This window comes from Somniosus microcephalus, unplaced genomic scaffold (assembly GCF_052327205.1).
Source record: "Somniosus microcephalus isolate GS21.2 unplaced genomic scaffold, FLI_Smic_1.0 unresolved_chr6, whole genome shotgun sequence".
NCBI lineage: Eukaryota > Metazoa > Chordata > Chondrichthyes > Squaliformes > Somniosidae > Somniosus > Somniosus microcephalus.
In genome coordinates this window covers 3,643,805-3,661,371 of record NW_028225184.1, presented here as the reverse complement: position 1 = coordinate 3,661,371, position 17,567 = coordinate 3,643,805, and the positions used below count along the sequence as shown (strand labels likewise).

The following is a 17,567-nucleotide window of genomic DNA, read 5'->3' as shown; positions in this document are numbered from 1 at the left end:
GTCGATTCAGGGGTCCGCCGCCTGGATCGGCCTCCCGCCGTTGTGCCTCTCGAATGGTTGTGTCGATGCCCCAGCGAACCGGAGCCAAAATCCTGGAGCTCGGAAGGATGGGTGTCAGTGTTTCGCTTATATCCGGGGGGTCGAATTGCCGGGAGACCGTGTCAGCTTTCAGGTTTTTGGACCCGGGGCGGTAAGAGAGGATGAAGTTGATCCGAGTGAAGAAGAGCACCCACCGGGCCTGGCGAGAATTGAGGCGTTTGGCGTCCTGGAAGTAGGCGAGGTTCTTGTGGTCGGTCCAGACCACGAATGGGTGTTTGGCCCGCTCTAGCCAGTGCCTCCATTCCTCCAACGCCAACTTGACAGCAAGCAGTTCTCTGGTCCCGATGTCATAGTTGTGCTCAGCAGGCAAGAGCCGCCTGGAGAAGAAGGCACACGGGTGGAGTTTCTGGTCTGTGACAGAACGTAGGGACAGGACGGCCCCCACTCCAATTACAGAGGCATCCACCTCGACCCTGAAGGGAATAGATGCATCGGGGAGGGCCAGAACGGGAGCCGTCGTGAAGCGCCGGTGGAGTTCTTTGAATGCTTTCTCCTCCACGGGTGACCAGTGAAAAAGGGTGGATGTTGTCTTGGTTAAAGCCGAGAGGGGTGCCGCTATGGAGCTGAAGTTTCTGATGAACCTTCTGTAGAAGTTGGCGAAGCCGAGGAAGCGTTGGACCTGTTTGACTGAAGTGGGTGTTGGCCACTCACGGACGGCCTGGGTCTTGTCTGGGTCCATCTGGATGCTGCCGTTGGTGATGGCGAAGCCCAGGAAGGAGACAGTGGGGACATGGAACTCACATTTTTCGAGCTTGACATAAAGGTGGTTTTTAAGAAGCCGGTGCAGTACCTCTCGGACATGCTGAACATGTTCTTGGGGGGAGCTCGAAAAGATGAGAATGTCGTTGAGGTAGACAAAGATGAACCGGTTAAGCAGATCACGGAGAACGTCGTTAATCAGGGCTTGAATGACCGCGGGTGCATTGGCCAGACCGAATGGCATTACTAAGTACTCATAATGGCCAGTAGGGGTGTTGAAAGCTGTTTCCACTCGTCTCCCTCCCTTATGCGGACCAGATTGTAGGCATTGCGAAGATCCAGCTTGGTAAAGGTTTGGCCCACTGCATGAGCTCGAACACCGTGGACGTAAGAGGAAGGGGATAGCGGTTCTTCACAGTGACCCAGTTGAGGCCGCGGTAATCAATGTATGAGTGGAGACCCCCATCCTTTTTTACTGCAAAAAAGAAGGCAGCACGGTGGCATAGTGGTTAGCACTGTTGCCTCACAGCGCCAGGGACCCGGGTTCGAATCCAGCCTCGGGCGACTGTCTGTGTGGAGTTTGCACATTCTCCCCGTGTTTGCGTGGGTTTACTCCGGGTGCTCCGGTTTCCTCCCACAGTCCAAAGATGTGCGGGTTAGGTTGATTGGCTATGATAAATTGACCCTTAGTGTTAGGGGGATTAAATACGTGGGGTTACGGGGATAGGGTGGGATATGTGTTGGTGTAGGGGTTACGGGGATCGGGTGGGATATGTGTCGGTGCAGGCTCGATGGGCCGAAATGGCCTCTATCTGCACTGTGTGGTTTCTGTGATTCTGTGATTCTGTGCCCCGGCAGGAGAGGTGGAAGGATGGATAGCACCAGTGGTGAGGGCGTCACGGATATACTCCTCCATGGCAGCGGTCTCAGGAGCGGAGAGAGAAAAGAGGCGACCCGGAGGAGGACAAGTGCCGGGTAGCAAGTCGATGGCACAGTCATACGGGCGGTGAGGAGGAAGGGAGATGGCCTGTCTCGTACTGAAGACCTCTACAAGGTCGGTAAAGGCAGCTGGGACTCGAGAAGGATCGGGGAAACTGAAAGCTCGGGAGAATCAAGAAGTGGCATTGAGAACAGGCAGGTGGCATGGCAGGTAGGACCCCATTCCATGAGCACCCCGGTAAACCAGTTGATATGTGGATTATGGAGAGACAACCTGGGAAAGCCCAGGACCAGAGGAAACTCGGGAGAATGAATGAGGTGGAGCTGGATTGTCTCTTGGTGGTGCTTCTCCACAAATAGCCACAGCGGGTCGGTAATTCGGTGGACGTTACCCGAGCCAAGGGGTCTACCATCAAGGGCAGTAATTGTAAGAGGATGGTCGAGGTCGACCGTCGGGATCTTGAGCTGTCTAGCGAAGTTGAGTTCCATGAAATTCCCTACCGCTCTGGAACCCAAGAAAGCACGGAGGGTGTGTTGCTGATTACCCCAGGAGAGGAAAGAGTAGAGATGGAGACCAGAAGAAGCAGATTCGGGAGTAGTGTTTTGACTCATCACAGTTCTCCCACTGCTGGACAAGTCCTGGCTTTTCCCGCCAACTTGGGACAGGAATCGCGGAAGTGCCCGAATTCCCCACAGTAAAGGCAGTGACTCTCGCACATTCATCGCTCCCGTTCAGATTGGGAGAGTCGAGTTCTGCCCAGCTGCATGGGCTCCTCCACGGCGGTAGGTGGCGTTGGGCTCGGGGGTGCTGCATTTGGGTCTGGGGGTGAGAGAAACGGACGGCGGCGTTCTCTTCGCTGCCCGCGGAGTCGATTGTCAATCCGAATGGCCACATCGATAAGAGCCTCGAAATCATTGATAGATCTGTGAGAGGCCAGTTCATCTTTGACCTCCTCCGAAAGTCCGTGAAAAAAAGTGGCGATGAATGCCTCCATATTCGAAAGACTTTAAGTGGCGAGAGTACGGAATTCTATGGCGTAGTCCGATAAACAATGATTCTCCTGATGGAGATGGAGCAGTCTATTGGCCGCCTCTCGCCCGCTAACTGGATGGTTGAAGACTCGCCTCATCTCCTTGGTGAACATCCGACAGTTGGAGCAGGCAGGGGTTTGTCGCTCCCACATGACCGTGGCCCAAGCGAGGGCTCTCCCAGTGAGCAGGGAGATGATGTACGTGACCCTAGAATGATCGAAGGGGAATCTGGAAGGCTGGAGCTCGAATGGCAGTGAACACTGTATGAGGAAGACGCGGCACTTGCCCGGGTGACTGTTGTATCGTTCGGGAGCTGGAAGGTCTGGATCCTTGTCTTGTGAGGATTAGATGCTGATGGTTGTGCGGAACCCGACTGCTGGCCGTGCCTGACAGCCTCGGTTAGGGAATGCAGGCTGTCACGAATCTCCTGCAGCAGTTGGTCATGCCTCCTGACCATGGCTCCCTGGCTCATCAGGGCAGAGTGCAGTTGATTAATGTCCTCCCTTGGTTTGCTGGTTTCTGCTGGGTCCATGTTGATGACTCAGTCTTGCTGTTACGGGTGCGGTAGTGGACCCAAATGCAGACAGACAGCCAGAGACTTGAGATGGAGTAAAACTCAAAAGATGCTTTACTAGAAGGCTCTTCAAATATAGGACGTACAGAGGATTCTTCAAACAAAAGATCAAAGTAACAATTCAAAGGAACAAAAGCGAGTATACCAAACACAGGGCAAGGATGATAAACTAACCTGTGACTTGCAGGCATGAGAACTCAAGACTGAGTGACAGCGGCTTGAAATAGTCAGCTTAAAAAACAGGCCTGATTACTTTAATGAGACAATTACTCTAATGAGACACAGGTGACGAGAGAGCTCCAGAGACATGGCAGCAGTGTACTGAGGCATCCTAAACCGCCCTCTGGTGGCCAGCAGAGGAAAGTGTAGCTGGGACCCTGACAACCAGATTGATGGATTTTTTGGAGGAGGTAACAGAGAGGGTTGATGAGGGTAATGCGAGTGATGTTGTGTACATGGACTTCCAAAAGGCATTCAACAGCACGGGATCTATGGGATGATGGCTTCTTTCTGTGCTGTAACCATTCTATGATTCCATGTTTTATATTTTCCTTTTTCGGTCACTTTCTCGCCTTTTATTCATAGATTTAGATCAATCCAGGGAGAGAAACTCCGTTCTCCCTGTTCTATCATCCGTATTTTTGGACTCTACAGGAATCATGGGATATGGTGATGTGGAGCGGGTGGGGTGACATTTAGATTTCATGCCGAAGATTAGCCATGATCTTATTGATTGGCCGAGCAAGCTCGAAGGGCCGTGTGGCCTTCTATGCTCTTAATTCTTATGGTTTTTGTTTATGGGCGGGTGAGATATTGCGCATTTGCTCATTATCCAGCTATTAATTCTGTAGATCATGTTTAACTGTATTTCTCTCTTTGTCATTCGCCATCCCATCCCATCCCCGCTTCGGTCAGCTATTGATTCTGAAGGTGATATCGTGTTACCAAGATTCTAATCTTTTATATTCAACTCAAGCAAATTTATTGTCCGTGACTCTTTATTTAACGATATTCAGTCTAGTATCTACCCTGAATATTTGTAACAGATCAGAAGAATGTTGTCTTGGTTTAGGAGACACTTCACCGAATGGCGAATGTTCATCGACCTGAAACGTTAACTCTCTTTTTCTCTCCACAGACGATACCTGACCCGCTGAATATTTCCGACATTTACTGTTCTCATTTCAGATTTCCAGTATCCACAGTATTTTGCTTTTGTTTTCACCTAATGCTCGTTATGGTTACTTACAGAATCACAGGAACAAATCCTGGCAGATCATAAACACATCATTAAATGCCTGAAATATCCGCTAATCATTCAGTTCCAGCCAGTTTCCCACCATCTGCAGTTCTGCATTAGTGGCGCTGCTGCTGGTGGTTGAAGTAGGAATACAAGGCTAATTTACATTCTCACAAAATGCTCATTCAGACAGATTCAATACATTTATTTCCAATCTTGGTTCTGACTTTACAATTGTATCCCATACCCGTCTGTCACAGTTCAGTGGATCTCTCAGTGAGACCCAGCCCCCTGCTGTACTTCAGGATAATTAATCCCAGCTGATTGTGACTGAAGTACTGAGGATACAAAATCCTTTGATATCTTTTTGTCTAATATTTTCTGCACAAGTTGGAAACCAACAGTTGAAAAAGTACAAGGATAAATCTCTTCCATTTGTGTTCAGGTAATTTACAAAAGCTTTTGGCGGCACTTTGCCTGTGGGATCAGTCATCTAATTCTGATGCTGATAAATGCATTTAGTGGGACATTACCTGGTGATGGATAGCTATTTACTTTAATTCAGCGTCCATTATTTGCAATGTTACTTGGCCAATATTCATTTCAATGAGGTACAATTTATGTGTTTCAACAAAAAAGAAGAAAACTCAATTTTCAAAACACTTCTGAAAGCCCAGTTATCTTTATAACTGCAGTGCACTTGTATTTAATATTTTAGCATTGTCCTATTACACCCGTACATTTTAAATACAATTGACTGTAATTATTGCCATCGTTGCAGTTTCTGGGTTTTGCTGTTGCATTCATTTTCAGTTCTAGATATAATGGATATTCTAACCAGGAGCAGGAGTACAAGCGGGATTTCCCCCCTCCCTAACACAGGGGCACAGAAGTTAATTTCCCCGGTCCAAATGCTGACTGATCCCGGGGCACGAAGGCATCCTGAGAGGTTCTGTTCCGTTGTGTCCGATACCTCGGACGGTGCTTTTGTCTGCTTGTCTAAATATAGATCGATCATTTAATCACTCATTGATCAAACATCTTTTAATTTAATGATATATTTATTCCCATTTCATTTATTGATTCCACAATGTATTCCGATTATTCTTACAATGAACCCTGTACTCAGCTCTACATGTAAAAGAATTAGAATATATCATTGAATTTCGCCAATGAATTGCATATTTCACCCCGAATTCCATCAAATTGCAATTTTTTCCCCAGCCTGATGTATAATTTCCCTGTTATTTCCCTTGCTCACAGTGAACCTAGTGACGATTGTGATCCTGTCTCGGGGAAAGTGCGGTCTCTCCAAATGTGTCACTCGCTACTTGGTGGCCATGGCAGCAGTGGATCTACTGGTCATTATATTGGACCTGATATTGAGGCACATTCCGATTGTTTATTGGGTACACTTTGATTTTGTGCGGTCCATCCCCGTGTGTAATATCCACGCCGTTCTGCTTTATGCAGCCACAGACTGTTCTGTCTGGTTCACCGTCACTTTCACCTTCGATCGATTTGTGGCCATTTGTTGGCAGAAGCTGAAAACTAAATATTGCACCGAGAAAACGACGGCTGTGGTTCTGGGAACAGTGACTGTGCTGAGCGGTTTAAAGAACATTTTCTGGTATTTTATGTTCACAGATCAATATTACCTTGCGAATCTCCCCTGGTTTTGTGCTGTAACACTGGGTGTTTTGCAATCTCGGATCTGGGCAGTAATCGAGTTCCTTCATTATGTTCTCACCCCGGGGGTCCCATTTGTTCTAATTCTGCTGCTCAATGCTGTCACGGTCAGACACATTTTAGTGGCCAGCAGAGCCCGCAGGAGACTCCGAGGTCCCAGCAGTGGGGAGAGTCCCAGAGACCCAGAGATGGAGAGCCGCAGGAAATCGATCATTTTACTATTTGTTATCTCGGGCAATTTCATCCTTTTATGGGCAGTGTTTATGGTTTATTTTATATGGTACCGGATGAGGTATTTGGGGTATGGCTCCGTATATCTACCATATTATGTAAGGGAAGTGGGATTCGGGCTGCAGCTGCTGAGTTGCTGCACAAACACTGGGATTTATGCCGTGACCCAGACTAAATTCAGAGAGCAGTTGAAAAATGTGGGGAAATATCCCTTTACTCGGTTTGTAAAATTCATTAAAGGATGAGAAGAATCGGGGACTTTGCAGCCTGAGAGCTCCCTGGGTCTGATATTCTGGTGAGCCACTCGCTCCCGGGCCGCCACGGGACCGGTAATTGGGGATATTCACATGCTCACTCACAACCTGCCTACACTGGGCTCCCTGGGGATGATATTGTGGTGAGCCACGCTCACGCATGCCACCGTCCCATGGGGCCGGTGATCGGAGACATTCACACACTCACTCACACACTGTCTACACGGAGCTCCATGGGCCTGATATTGTGGTGAGCCGCTCTCCCCCAGACCGTGGGGCCGGTGATCGGAGACATTCACACACTCACTCACACACTGTCTACACTGGGTTCCCTGGGTCTGATATTGTGGTGAGCCGCTCTCCCCTGGGCCGCGGGGCCAGTGATCGGGGACATTCACACACTCACTCACACACTGTCTACACTGGGCTCCCTGGGTCTGATATTGTGGTGAGCAGCTCTTCCACAGGCCGTGGGGCCAGTGATCGGGAACATTCACACACTCACTCACACACTGTCTACACTGGGCTCCCTGGGTCTGATATTGTGGTGAGCCGCTCTCCCCCAGGCCGTGGGGAGAGTGATCGGGGACATTCACACACTCACTCACACACTGTCTACACGGAGCTCCATGGGCCTGATATTGTAGTGAGCAGCTCTTCCACAGGCCGCGGGGCCAGTGATCGGGAACATTCACACACTCACTCACACACTGTCTACACTGGGCTCCCTAGGTCTGATATTGTGGTGAGCCGCTCTCCCCCGGGCTGTGGGGCTGGTGATTGGGGACATTCACGCACTCACTCACATACTGTCTACACTAGGCTCCATGGGCCTGATATTGTGGTGACCCGCTCTCCCCCGGGCCGTGGGGCCAGTGATCGGGGACATTCACACACTCACTCACTCACACACTGTATACAGTGGGCTCCCTGGGCCTGTTATTGTGGTGAGCCGCTCTCCCCCAGGCCGCGGGGCCAGTGATCGGAGACATTCACACACTCACTCACACACTGTCTACACTGGGCTCCCTAGGTCTGATATTGTGGTGAGCCGCTCTCCCCCAGGCTGCGGGGCCAGCGGTCGGGGACATTCACACACACTCACTCACACTGCCTACACTGGGCTCCCTGGGTCTGATATTGTGGCGATCGGCTCTCCCCCAGGCTGTGGGACCAGTGATCGGGGACATTCACACACTCACTCAGACACTGTCCACATTGGGCTCCCTGGGTCTGATCTTGTTGTGAGCCGATCTCCCCCAGGCCTCGGGGCCAGTGATCTGGGACATTCATACACTCACTCACGCACTGTCTACACTGGGCTCCCTGGGCCTGATATTCTGGTTAGCCACACGCCCTCAGGCCTCCACGCGGCTCGTGATCGGGGTCATTCACAAACTCACTCACACACTGTCTACACTGGGCTCACTGGGGTTGATATTGTAGTGAGCCGCTCTCACCCATGCTGCCCTCCCGTGGGGTTGGTGATCGGGGACTTGAAACATAGAAAATAGGAGCAGGAGTAGGCCATTCGGTCCATCGAGTCTGCTCCACCATTCAATGCGATGAAGGCTGATCATCCAAATTCAGTACCCGGTCCCTGCTTTCTCCCCTTACTCTTTGATCCCTTTAGACTTAAGAAATATATCCTACACCTTCTTGAATATATTTAATGAACTGGCCTCCACCCCCTTCTGTGGTAGAGGTTCACCACTCTCTGGGTGAAGAAATTCCTCCTCATTTCTGTCCTAAATGGCCTACCCTTTATCCTTAGACTGTGTCCCCTGGTTCTGGACTCCCCGACTATCGGAACATCCTTCCTGCATCTAGTCTGTCCATTCCTGTCAGAATTTTATAAGTTTCAATGAGATCACCTCTCATTCTTCTAAACATGTCCAATCGACCCAATCTCTCCTCATACGTCATTCCTGCCATCCCAGGTGTCAACCTGGTGAATCTTCGCTGAACTCCTTCCATGGCAAGAACATCCTTCCTCAGATAAGGTGAACAAAACTGCACACAATACTCAAGATGTGGTCTCACCAAGTCCCTGTACAACTGCAGCAAGACATCTTTGTTCCTCTCGCTACGAAGGCCAACATACCATTTGCCTTCTTAACCGCCTGCTGCACCTGCATGCTTACCTTCAGTGACTGGTGCACAAGGACACCCAGGTCTCGTTGCACTTCACCTTCTCCCAATCTATTGCCATTTAGATAATAATCTGCCTTCCTGTTTTTACCACCAAAGTGGACCACCTCACATTTATCCACGTTATATTGCATTTGCCATGTTTCTGCCCAATCACCCAACATGTCCAAATCATCCTGGAGTTTCTCAACAGCCTTCTCAAAGCACACAAGCCCACCCAGCTTTGTGTCATCTGCAAATTTGGAGATATTACATCTAGTTCCCTTGTCTAGATCATCAATATGTATTGTGAATAGCCGGGGTCCAAGGATGAACCCCTGCTGTACCCCACTAGTCACTGCCTGCCACTCGGAAATGGACCCATTTATTCCAACTCTTTGCTATCTGTCTGCCAACCAGTTCTCTATTCAACTCAATACATTACCCCCAATCCCATGTGCCTTAATCTTACACGCTAATCTCTCTGTGCTGTGATAGAGAGAGACTAGGAGCGAGAGAGAAAGGTGTGTAACTCTGTGCTGTGATAGAGAGAGACTAGGAGCGAGAGGGAAAGGTTTGTAACTCTGTGCTGTGATAGAGAGAGACTAGGAGCGAGAGAGAAAGGTGTGTAACTCTGTGCAGTGATAGAGAGAGACCAGGAGCGAGAGGGAAAGGTTTGTAACTCTGTGCTGTGATAGAGAGAGACTAGGAGCGGGAGGGAAAGGTTTGTAACTCTGTGCTGTGATAGAGAGAGACTAGGAGTGAGAGAGAAAGGTGTGTAACTCTGTGCAGTGATAGAGAGAGACCAGGAGCGAGAGAGAAAGGTGTGTAACTCTGTGCTGTGATAGAGAATAGGAGCGAGAGAGAAAGGTGTGTAACTCTGTGCTGTGATAGAGACTAGGAGCGAGAGAGACAGTGTGTAACTCTGTGCTGTGATAGAGAGAGACTAGGAGTGAGAGAGAAAGGTGTCTAAATCTGTGCTGTGATAGAGAGAGACAAGGAGCGAGAAAGAAAGGTGTGTAACTCTGTGCAGTGATAGAGAGAGACTAGGAGTGAGAGAGAAAGGTATGTAAATCTGTGCTGTGATAGAGAGAGACTTGGAGCGAGAGAGAAAGGTGTGTAACTGTGCAGTGATAGAGAGAGACTAGGAGCGAGAGAGAAAGGTGTGTAACTCTGCGGTGAAAGAGTGAGACAAGGAGCGAGAGAGAAAGGTGTGTAACTCTGTGCAGTGATAGAGACTAGGAGCGAGAGAGAAAGGTGTGTATCTCTCTGCTGTGATAGAGACTAGGAGCGAGAGAGAAAGGTGTGTAACTCTGTGCAGTGATAGAGAGAGACTAGGAGCGAGAGAGAAAGGTGTGTAACTCTGTGCTTTGATAGAGAGAGACAAGGAGCGAGAGAGAAAGGAGTGTAACTCTGCGCACTGATCGAGAGAGACTAGGAGTGAGAGAGAAAGGTGTGTAACTCTGTGCTGTGATAGAGAGAGACTAGGAGCGAGAGAGAAGGTTGTGTAACTTTGTGCAGTGATAGAGACTAGGATCGAGAGAGAAAGGTGTGTAACTCTTTGCAGTGACAGAGAGATAAAGGTGTGTAACTCTGTGCTGTGATAGAGAGAGACTAGGAACAAGAGAGAAAGGTGTGTAACTCTGTGCTGTGATAGAGACTAGGAGCGAGAGAGAAAGGTGTGTAACTCTGTGCTGTGATTGAGAGAGACCAGGAGCGAGAGAGAAAGGTGTGTAACTCTGTGCTGTGATAGAGAGAGACTAGGAGTGAGAGAGAAAGGTGTGTAGCTCTGTGCTGTGACAGAGAGAGACTAGGAGCGAGAGAGAAAGGTGTGTAACTCTGTGCTGTGATAGAGAGAGACTAGGAGCGAGAGAGAAAGTTTTGTATCTCTGTGCAGTGATAGAGAGAGACCAGGAGCGAGAGAGAAAGGTGTGTAACTCTGTGCTGTGATAGAGAGAGACTTGGAGCGAGAGAGAAAGGTGTGTAACTCTGTGCAGCGATAGAGAGCGACTTGGAGCGAGAGAGAAAGGTGTGTAACTCTGTGCAGCGATAGAGAGCGACTAGGAGCGAGAGAGAAAAGTGTGTAACTCTGTGCAGTGTTAGTGAGGGACTAGGAGCGAGTGCGTCAGACAAAGGTGTGTAACTCTGTGCTGTGATAGAGAGAGACACGGAGCGAGAGAGAAAGGTGTGTAACTCTGTGCTGTGATAGAGAGAGACTAGAAGCGAGAGAGAAAGGTGTGTAACTCTGTGCTGTGATAGAGAGACACCAGCAGAGGGAGCGAGAGAGAAATGTGTGTAACTCTGTGCAGTGATAGAAAGAGACTAGGAGCGGGAGAGAAAGGTGTGTAACTCTGTGCAGTGATAGAGACTAGCAACGAGAGAGAAAGGTGTGTAACTCTGTACAGTGATAGAGAGAGACTAGGAGCGAGGGAGAAAGTTGTGTAACTCTGTGCAGTGATAGAGAGAGATTAAAGACAACCAAAACCCTCTAGACTCCCCAATCACATGGAAAGAATTGGCCACAAAAACAAAATCTCTCCACCTAAAGAAAGCCTGTGGCCCAGACAACATCAAAAATGAAATGCTCAAGTTCAGCAATATGGAGATGCAGGGTGCGGTACTCAAATTATTCAACATCATATTACGTTCAGGCTGTTTTCCCGATATCTGGTGCCAAGGACTAATCTCCCCCATATATAAAAGTGGAAACAAATCAGACCCAAATAATTACCGCGGCATCTGTGTCAACAGTTGTCTAGGGAAGTTATTCTGCAGTATTCTAAATAGTAGATTACTTGATTTTCTTAACAAACATAATATCCTCAGAAAAAACCAAATAGGCTTTCTTCCAAAACACCGCACCGCCGACCATATCTATACCCTTCACACCCTCATTGAAAAACATATACACCAAACAAAAAATGGGAAAATATTCGCCTGTTTCATCGACTTCAAGAAAGCCTTTGACTCTATATGGCACGAAGGGCTCTATTATAAACTTCTTCAGTGTGGAATAGGGGGCAAAGTCTATGACCTTATTAAATCAATGTATCTGAAAAACAAATGCGGGGTCAAAATTGGAGACAAACGCACCGATTTCTTCACCCAGAGAAGAGGCGTCCGGCAGGGCTGCAATTTGAGCCCGACCCTGTTCAACATATACATAAATGAATTAGCAGACATGCTGGAGCAAAGCGAGTCACCAGGTCTCCGTCTCCTGGATGGAGAAGTGAAATCCCTGTTCTATGCGGACGGCCTGGTTCTGCTGTCTCCCACAGAACAGGGATTACAGCAACAACTAGACCTACTCGACAAATACTGCCAAAATTGGGCTCGAACAGTAAATCTAAAGAAAACCAACATCATGATTTTTCATAAAAGGCCCAGATGTCGGGAAAACAAATACCAGTTTACCCTCAGTGATACCACTATAGGACACACTATGAGCTACACCTACCTTGGCCTAACTATTACAGCATCAGGGAGCTTCAGCATAGCAGTGAATGCACTAAAAGAAAAAGCCCGAAGAGCCCTATATGCAATAAAAAGAAAATTCTACAACATCCAAATCCCAATCAAAATCTGGCTCAAAATATTTGACAGCATAATCCTGCCCATTGCACTGTACGGTAGTGAAGTATGGGGCCCGCTAAATCACCAAAGCTACACTAAATGGGAAAAACACACAATAGAAGCCCTACATGCAGAATTCTGCCGAAGCATCCTTCGCATCCCAAGAAAAACGCCAACAAATGCATGCAGAGCCGAACTAGGCAGATACCCACTGATAATAAACATCCAGAAACGAGCACTAAACTTCCTAAATCACCTCAAATCTAGCTCCCCAGACACCCTTCATTTCAAAGCCTTTCAGACCCAAGAGCTAAACCCAGAAAAGAGTCCCCTGAGTCAGCTGCTACTGAAACTAAGTACTCAGCCGGACCCTGACCAGCCCCAGACCAACACAGCCGTCCAAACACCAATCTGAGTGAACCAAATCATTAAACAATGCAAAGAAACCTACCTGGAACATTGGAACAAAATAACCGAAAGCCAAAGCAGATTAGAATGTTACCGGGCCCTAAAAAGAGAATATAAACTGGCAGACTACCTCACGACCATCAGAGACACAAAACAGAGACAGACCCTCACCAGGTACAGGCTAAGTGACCACCAACTGGAAATTGAAAAAGGCAGATACAAGAAATCCTGGCAGCCTAGAGAGAATAGAATATGCGATCAATGTCTGGCCGGCGAGGTTGAAACAGAAATGCATTTCCTCCTAAAATGCGAAAAATTCAACACATCAAGAAACATATTATTCAACAAGCTAAGCCAAACAACCCCAGATTTCAAGGAATTGGATGACCTGTCAAAATTGAGATTAGTCCTGGGAGAAGGAGACAGACCATACCTTGGGGCCAAATATGTAACAACATGTCACAACCTGAGGACTGTTTAAAATTAAGACTGTTTAAAATTAATATTGAACGTACCAAATGAAGTACAAAGACTGTTTAAAATTAATATTGTTTAAAAGTAATATTGTATGTACCCAACAAATGTCAAATCGATTGACACCTACAGAATGTTGGAAAACTGTACCTTTTTGCTATGTAAGCTTTGGCAATATGGTTCGCTGTAAACTTTCATGCCAATAAAGCATTTGAATTGAATTGAATTGACTAGTAGCGAGAGAGAAATGTGTTTAACTATGTGCTGTGATAGAGAGAGATTAGGCGCGAGAGAAAGGTGTGTAACTCTGTGCTGTGATAGAGAGAGACTAGGAGCGAGAGAGAAAGGTTTGTAACACTGTGCTGTGATAGAGAGAGACAAACGCACCGATTTCTTCACCCAGAGAAGAGGCGTCCGGCAGGGCTGCAATTTGAGCCCGACCCTGTTCAACATATACATAAATGAATTAGCAGACATGCTGGAGCAAAGCGAGTCACCAGGTCTCCGTCTCCTAGATGGAGAAGTGAAATCCCTGTTCTATGCGGACGACCTGGTTCTGCTGTCTCCCACAGAACAGGGATTACAGCAACAACTAGACCTACTCGACAAATACTGCCAAAATTGGGCTCTAACAGTAAATCTAAAGAAAACCAACATCATGATTTTTCAAAAAAGGCCCAGATGTCAGGAAAACAAATACCAGTTTACCCTCAGTGATATCACTATAGGACACACTATGAGCTACACCTACCTTGGTCTAACTATTACAGCATCAGGGAGCTTCAGCATAGCAGTGAATGCACTAAAAGAAAAAGCCCGAAGAGCCCTATATGCAATAAAAAGAAAATTCTACAACATCCAAATCCCAATCAAAATCTGGCTCAAAATATTTGACAGCATAATCCTGCCCATTGCACTGTACGGTAGTGAAGTATGGGGCCCGCTAAATCACCAAAGCTACACTAAATGGGAAAAACATACAATAGAAGCCCTACATGCAGAATTCTGCCGAAGCATCCTTCGCACCCAAAGGAAAACGCCAACAAATGCATGCAGAGCCGAACTAGGCAGATACCCACTGATAATAAACATCCAAAAACGAGCACTAAACTTCCTAAATCACCTCAAATCTAGCTCCCCAGACACCCTTCATTTCAAAGCCTTTCAGACCCAAGAGCTAAACCCAGAAAAGAGTCCCCTGAATCAGCTGCTACGGAAACTAAGTACTCAGCCGGACCCTGACCAGCCCCAGACCAACACAGCCGCCCAAACACCAATCCGAGTGAACCAAATCATTAAAAAATGCAAAGAAACCTACCTGGAACATTGGAACAAAATAACCGAAAGCCAAAGCAGATTAGAATGTTACCGGGCCCTAAAAAGAGAATATAAACTGGCAGACTACCTCACGACCATCAGAGACACAAAACAGAGACAGACCCTCACCAGGTACAGACTAAGCGACCACAAACTGGAAATTGAAAAAGGCAGATACAAGAAATCCTGGCAGCCTAGAGAGAATAGAATATGCGATCAATGTCTGGCTGGCGAGGTTGAAACAGAAATGCATTTCCTCCTAAAATGCGAAAAATTCAACACATCAAGAAACATATTATTCAACAAGCTAAGCCAAACAACCCCAGATTTCAAGGAATTGGATGATCTGTCAAAATTGAGATTAGTCCTAGGAGAAGGAGACAGACCATACCTTGGGGCCAAATATGTAACAACATGTCACAACCTGAGGACTGTTTAAAATTAAGACTGTTTAAAATTAATATTGAACGTACCAAATGAAGTACAAAGACTGTTTAAAATTAATATTGTTTAAAAGTAATATTGTATGTACCCAACAAATGTCAAATCGATTGACACCTACAGAATGTTGGAAAACTGTACCTTTTTGCTATGTAAGCTTTGGCAATATGGTTCTCTGTAAACTTTCATGCCAATAAAGCATTTTAATTGGAATTGGAATTGGAATTGGACTAGGAGCGAGAGAGAAAGGTGTGTAACTCTGTGCTGTGATAGAGAGAGACTAGGAGCGAGAGAGAAAGTTGTGTAACTCTGTGCTGTGATAGAGAGAGACTAGGAGCGAGAGAGAAAGGTGTTTAAATCTGTGCTGTGACAGAGAGAGACCAAGAGTGAGAGAGAAAGTTGTGTAACTCTGTGCTGTGATAGAGAGAGACTAGGAGCGAGAGAGAAATGTGTGTAACTCTGTGCTGTGATTGAGAGAGACTAGGAGTGAGAAAGGTGTGTAACACTGTGCTGTGATAGAGAGAGACTAGGAGCAAGAGAGAAAGCTGTGTAACTCTGTGCTGTGATAGAGAGAGACTAGGAGCCAGAGAGAAAGGTGTGTTAATCTGTGCAGTGATAGAGAGAGACTAGGAACGAGAGAGAAAGGTGTGTAACTCTGTGCTGTGATAGAGAGAGACTAGGAGCGAGAGAGAAAGGTGTGTAACTCTGTGCTGTGATAGAGAGAGACAAGGAGCGAGAGTGAAAGCTGTGTAACTCTGTGCAGTGATAGAGACTACGAGCGAGAGAGAAAGGTGTTTAACTCTATGCAGTGATAGAGAGAGACCAGGAGCGAGAGAGAAAGGTGTGTAACTCTGTGCAGTGATCGAGAGAGACTCGGAGGGAGAGAGAAAGGTGTGTAACTCTGTGCTGTGATAGAGAGAGACAAGGAGTGAGAGAGAAAGCTGTGTAGCTCTGTGCAGTGATAGAGACTAGGAGCGAGAGAGAAAGGTGTTTAACTCTATGCAGTGATAGAGAGAGACTAGGAGCGAGAGAGAAAGGTGTGTAACTCTGTGCAGTGATAGAGACTAGGAGCGAGAGAGAAAGGTGTATAACTCTGTGCTCTGATAGAGAGAGACTAGGAGCGGGAGAGAAAGGTGTGTAACTCTGTGCTGTGATAGAGAGAGACAAGGAGCGAGAGAGAAAGGTGTGTAACTCTGAGCAGTTGTAAGAAGTCACACAACACCAGGTTATAGTCCAACAGCTTTATTTGAAATCACAAGCTCTTTGAGCGCTGCTCATTCTTCAGGTGAAGTGGAGAAATGCTTAAAGACACAGCTTATATAGTCAGAGAACCATGTCAGATGTGTCTTTATGCATTTCTCCACTTCATCTGAAGAAGGAGCAGCGCTCCGAAAGCTTGTGATTTCAAATAAAGCTGTTGGACTATAACCTGGTGTTGTGTGACTTCTTACATTTGTCCACCCCAGTCCAACTCCGGCATCTCCACACCACTCTGAGCAGTGATAGAGACTAGGAGGGAGAGAAAAAGGTGTGTAACTCTGTGCAGTGATAGAGAGAGACAAGGAGCGAGAGAGAAAGGTGTGTAACTCTGTGCTGTGATCGATAGAGACTAGGAGCAAGAGAGAAATGTGTGTAACTCTGCTGTGATAGAAAGAGACTAGGAGCGAGTGCGTCAGACAAAGTTGTGTAACTCTGTGCTGTGATAGAGAGAGACTAGGAGCGAGAGAGAAAGGTGTGTAACTCTGTGCTGTGACAGAGAGAGACTAGGAGAGAGAGAGAAAGGTGTGTAACTCTGTGCTGTGATAGAGAGAGACTAGGAGCGAGAGAGAAAGGTATGTAACTCTGTGCTGTGATAGAGAGACTAGGAGCGAGAGAGAAAGGTGTGTAACTCTGTGCTGCAATAGAGAGACTAGGAGCGAGAGAGAAAGGTTTGTATCTCTGTGCTGTGATAGAGACTAGGAGCGAGAGAGAGAGGTGTGTAACTCTGTTCTGTGATAGAGACAGACCAGGAACGAGAGAGAAAGGTGTGTAACTCTGTGCTGTGATAGAGAGAGACTAAGATCGAGAGAGAAAGGTGTGTAACTCTGTGCTGTGATAGAGAGAGACTAGGAGCGAGAGAGAAAGTTGTGTAACTCTGTGCTGTGATAGAGAGAGACTAGGAGCGAGAGAGAAAGGTGTTTAAATCTGTGCTGTGACAGAGAGAGACCAAGAGTGAGAGAGAAAGTTGTGTAACTCTGTGCTGTGATAGAGAGAGACTAGGAGCGAGAGAGAAATGTGTGTAACTCTGTGCTGTGATTGAGAGAGACTAGGAGTGAGAAAGGTGTGTAACACTGTGCTGTGATAGAGAGAGACTAGGAGCAAGAGAGAAAGCTGTGTAACTCTGTGCTGTGATAGAGAGAGACTAGGAGCCAGAGAGAAAGGTGTGTTAATCTGTGCAGTGATAGAGAGAGACTAGGAACGAGAGAGA

At 47.2% G+C, this 17,567-nt stretch overlaps 1 protein-coding gene across 1 annotated transcript in view; it reads left to right on the top strand.

Moving 5' to 3' along the window:
- The window catches only part of LOC147086920 (putative G protein-coupled receptor 139), a 41,177-nt gene extending 34,429 nt beyond the window's left edge, over positions 1 to 6,748 (top strand). Inside the window, exon 2 of the mRNA XM_085978011.1 lies at positions 5,847 to 6,748. Within this exon, the coding sequence (XP_085834137.1) occupies positions 5,847 to 6,748 (902 nt within the window). The remainder of the gene's footprint in view (positions 1 to 5,846) is intronic.
- Positions 6,749 to 17,567: the final 10,819 nt, after the last annotated feature.